The sequence below is a fragment of the Sphaeroforma arctica genome (genome assembly GCF_001186125.1).
Source record: "Sphaeroforma arctica JP610 unplaced genomic scaffold supercont1.1803, whole genome shotgun sequence".
Taxonomy (NCBI): domain Eukaryota; class Ichthyosporea; order Ichthyophonida; genus Sphaeroforma; species Sphaeroforma arctica.
The window spans coordinates 1,667-6,361 of record NW_014038755.1 but is presented as its reverse complement, the minus strand read 5'-3'; the positions used below and the strand labels follow the sequence as shown (position 1 = coordinate 6,361).

Sequence of the window (4,695 nt, the reverse complement as noted above, 5' to 3'; positions counted from 1 at the left end):
TATATATATATATATATAGTGTGTGTGTGTGTGTGTGTATATATATATATATATATACATATATATATATATATATATATATATATATTCTATGTATATGGACTGTATAGTGTTGGGAAATCATACGTAAATATTTGATTGATACATATGTTATACTTGGTTGTAAATATAGTCATCTATCTCACTTGGAGCGTGTGTCTGTTAGGTCTGTTGGCAGTTGTCATGGATGGGATATTCTTTTTTGTGCGATTTGAAGTGTTCAGCGTTATCCTGTTATAATTGGACGACGTTGAAGTTTGCTTAGATGTGCCACGTTTAAGTCTATTATACTCGTGTTAAATCAGTACATAGTTTACGGGACTATTGGAAAGCTAATTCCATCATAACTGGGCCATGGATGTACATCACAGTTGTTGTTGCTTTATTTGCTCTTGCGTTCTGATGTTAGACTCATATTTTTCTATCACGTATGACTTTACAAAATATCTTCACTTATGATCGCAGCTTTGTCGAATGAATGCTACCGAATGTTGCGGAATAAAAACTGGCAGTCGTACTGTCACTATATACCTACCTCGCTCTGGGACTCAGATTGAGATGGTAGGTTGCTTAAGCGCCATTTCTTCTGGCGCAGAATAGATGTATTTAGCATCTATGAGTACAGCCAGTGATTGTTGCTTTCTAGTATCGTGTGCAACCATGTGTTGCAAATATTTGTCTGCGAAGCTTTCATTGGTCACGTATCTCTCAGATGTGTGCAAACCGTAAAAGAATGCCGCATGAATTGTGTCGGTACTATCGCACGCAGCCCCCTCACGTATTTATGGACATGAATATTAAATAAACGCGGGTACGGAAGTCTCAGATGTACAATAGGTGGGTGAGTGGGAGATAAGATCTACCACTGCCATATTTTATTATGTGTTGTCTTTCAGCAATAGTGTCGGTCTGATTCGTCCTTATTTAACGCCCCTCCAGCTAGCATCTAGTATGCAGTGCAAATGATTTTATTCCTAAACACTTTGATGCAGCGGGTGTCTTTCCTGCCATAGTGGATGTGATGATTTAATTCCGTACGAAAGAGTTGTACGCGATGGTTCACCTATTGTTTGGTGCGATGTGATTGTGTAACGAGCTCTGTGGTGGTTATCCTCTGTTTTCATATGCTGGTGCAAGTCATTTTTCTGGCCAGTATAGTCAGCTGTCCCTCTGTGCCATTGTGGCCCTGGATAGTACCTAGAGTGTTCCAGATGATTGCTTTCAGACTGCTGCCGTGTGCTCGCCAAATTGTAGTCCGCATAGCTTGCAGGATTGCCTCTTGCTATCTGACTTGCATTCCGAGAGCCGCCTCCACAATCTCTGGTGTCAGTGCTGAGATTTGATCCGATTCTGTCACGTTCAAAATGTGATGTCCTAGTATCATTATGCTGTCCGTTGTTCGATATCGTGCTATCATATGGTACGCTCTCCTGTTGCAATCTGTTTTGCAACATATTTCTTTCCACAGCATCTTCGCCCGCGCCAAGTTGACCTGCACTGTCCAGGCACCTGCCCGAAGGGTTTTGAAGATTCCTCCTACCTAGTTGAGAAGAGCATGAACTGCGGTTTCGCCATTGTGTTTTAGTGTGTGCATCCCGCTCCATCTGTTCTTTCGCATTGTTTGAGTAATTTTGATTGTATTTGTTAACTTGATTGTTCACTACTGCTTCGACCTCGGCTTTGTGAACAGCTGAGTGCTGTTTTAGTCCACCGACGGACCTGCACAATTTTCCGCACCCCTTGAAACTACATTTGAAAATCTGAGGTTTTTCACCACCTGCTTGGCGCAAACGAGCGTCTGACACAGTGGCATGCATCGCAGCATGTTGGTTAAGATCGCTTACGTGCTTGAACTTTTCAGCACATCCATTCCACTGACATATATACGGGTAAACATTTGCGTCCACTGGAAAAATACGGGGCCTGTTAGAGTGGTGATGGGTATGCCTGACTAAACCCCCAATAGAGCGGCAAACTTTACCGCAACCTTCCCATTTGCAGATAAATGAGTTGTCAGCAGGTTTGTCGCTCTTTTGGGCTGTGGGGTCTTTTTCCTTCGCAGGGTCCGTTTCTATTGCTTGAGGAACGATTCCAGTGGTGGTATCATTGTGCGGCATACTCCGCCTACGATTTGCTCTGGTGCTTTCAAGCGACAACTCTGCACAACTTAGCGAATTCGATTGACTATCCCATCCTCCTTTTTGCCTATCTTGTTCTCCACCCGTATATCCTGCTGTCACTTTCATGGAGGCTTTTTCTCCAACGAGTGTTGGAAGTGCACCTGTTAGATCATTAAGTTCATTTGACTCGGTAAACGAATGTCTTGGAGAGGTACGACCGCCCCGGTGGCTCATTGTGTAGGACGTCAATCGGTTATGGGATCTAAATACATTCCTTGCCAAATCTTGATTTGAAATTGGGTGACTTTCATTCTGAGAGTTATCAGAATATATATGTCTCCGCCCCGGAGGCGAATTATAGCTGGGAGCCCTCCGTATGTTCTCGTTATGGCTGTTTAGTGGCAACCCTACTCTGCATCCATCCCTACACAAGCGACTGCCATGTTCATAGCTGTAGGACTTGCGAGTAGAACCGGGATACTCTTCTCCAGAGGGCGAAGTCGATGAATAGCCTTCTGTATTTAATTGCCCATGCTGTCGATGATCGCCTTCATTTTTATCCGGTCGGTAAATATTGCTTCCACATGAAGCATACTCTGGCTTTATCCTGTTAGATTGTTCCACAGATGGGGATATATCATACGGCCTATATCGCACTGCCGGAAGTGTTGAACGACGTCGAGACTTGAACTGGCTGTCGCTCGAGCCAAAAGATTCACCATTGATCTCATTGTTCTGACTAGTGCTAGAATTTGTATAACCTTGGCTTGCAGAAGAGGTGCGTCGGTACTGACGTGTAGAAATGGGCCACTTGTACTCATCATCGTCACGCGTTGGTTCATCGTGATGGGAGGTTTTTTCAGGAATATGACGGCTGTCAATCCCTCCAATTTCTGAGCCCACCTTGAGTGATTGTGGTGCCCGCTTCTCTCTTTTTTCCGATGGACAAGCGATATAATGCACCTGCGTCCGCCAATCATACTCCTGGTTTATACAACGTAAAGAAACGATATAATATTGGTGGGCTGATGGGTGACAATGAGGTGGAGTTGAGTGTTTTCCTAGGCTGCTACCTACCTATCGTCATGCTTCAGCATATAATGTGCAAAAAATAAGCAGTACAAGCATCTTTGCAGATTGAAGAACACCGTAGATAAAACCTGAACGAAATGATTTGGTACTGTACCTGACATTCTCTGCCGCAATATAATCGCAGGGCGCATTGGCACATACTAGAGGCTTCGCTACCGCAAACGCAGCATGCCTCAAAGTTCTCGTCAGACCTAGACATAATTTTTTTATATTTATAATGAAATTGGCACTGTAATTTCTGTTTGTGGACTCAATGTGCACGAAAGGTTTAGTACGTGCATAATGAGAAGTATGTCCAAAAGTTCCGGATAGTAATAGAAGCAGTTCTGCTATTTTTTCCAGTAAAATCATTTTGGAAAGTACTGAAGTCGGACTCAGAGGTCGACTTTCGACTGTCTCAAGTGTTCTCACTTCTCAACTCAACTCCTGAGTTTCAGGCTTTCAGCCTTTCACGCTTTCAGGCCCTCCGACTTTCAGACTGTGTGGACTGTGAGTCTGTAAGTCTGTGAGACAGTGAGACTGTCTCCCCAATTCTTGAGTGTTTTGAAAACACACGAACAACGCCTTCTGAAAACGATCAAACAATATGAGTTGGAGAACATCAGATCAGAAGTTCAGAACATGCCAGACTCAGCCAGAGTCACCAGCCCTAACATGAACAGCATCAAAGATCGAACCCTATCTGCTCCTAAAAATACATGCAAAAATTGTTTTGTTTTTTTAAAACCCCAAAAGCAATTGTTTTTTTTTAAACAAGATGTTTTGCTTATTTGTAGGGCGTATGTAATATTTAGTAGGCTATGGGCCTGGGCAATATGTAAAGAAAACAATACAAAATTCATTTGTATTTATAAAAATTTAGAAGGCCATGATTTATTATATATATAAAAACCTAAAACTATGTATCAAATATTTTATTTTTATTTTTAAACAAAAATAGAAAAGCTACATATGTATTTACAGAACTACAGACTATTTACACTCTTTGCTATTTACTAGAGTCTCTACATAGTGCATAGTACAGACTTGCTTTTTTTTCTTTTTGTCCAATGTTTTTAAAAAACCGAAAAATAACAAATAAAACAGAATAATTTACCTCTTTCAAAAACAAATCGACTCAATTTGAGAGCCACTATTTACTGACTAAATACTCTGCTATTCTCTGTTTGTTTTTTTAATTTGGCTCTGAACAAGTGAACATATTTAGCCGTCTTCTGATATATATTTATTTTGAAAATGTTGAAATCTTGGATGCCAAACATTTTGGGTTTTTAAAAAGAAGAGAAGCAATACCCTGTTTTTTTCAAAGAGGGTTTTCGCTTTTCCTAATAAATGAGTGGAAAAAACGAGCTATCATCCAATGGAACAACGAACGGCGAACTGTTTATGTACGAAGCAAATCAAAACACGACGTTTTTTCATTGAGCAGATATCAGTTTATTTC

The 4,695-nt window shown here is 41.2% G+C and overlaps 2 protein-coding genes across 2 annotated transcripts in view; one reads left to right on the top strand and one right to left on the bottom strand.

The window, feature by feature from the left end:
- SARC_11642 (hypothetical protein) overlaps positions 1 to 867 on the top strand; it is a 2,714-nt gene extending 1,847 nt beyond the window's left edge. Inside the window, exon 3 of the mRNA XM_014294266.1 lies at positions 505 to 867. Coding sequence (XP_014149741.1) covers positions 505 to 596 — 92 coding nt within the window. The 3' untranslated portion in view covers positions 597 to 867. The remainder of the gene's footprint in view (positions 1 to 504) is intronic.
- A 10-nt stretch (positions 868 to 877) lies between these two features.
- Positions 878 to 3,450, bottom strand: SARC_11641 (hypothetical protein; the record flags this gene model as incomplete). The annotated part of the gene is made up of 2 exons (XM_014294265.1): positions 878 to 3,143; positions 3,346 to 3,450. 2 exons carry the CDS (start codon positions 3,448 to 3,450, stop codon positions 1,014 to 1,016), a joined length of 2,235 nt encoding a protein of 744 aa, XP_014149740.1. The 3' UTR covers positions 878 to 1,013.
- Positions 3,451 to 4,695: the final 1,245 nt, after the last annotated feature.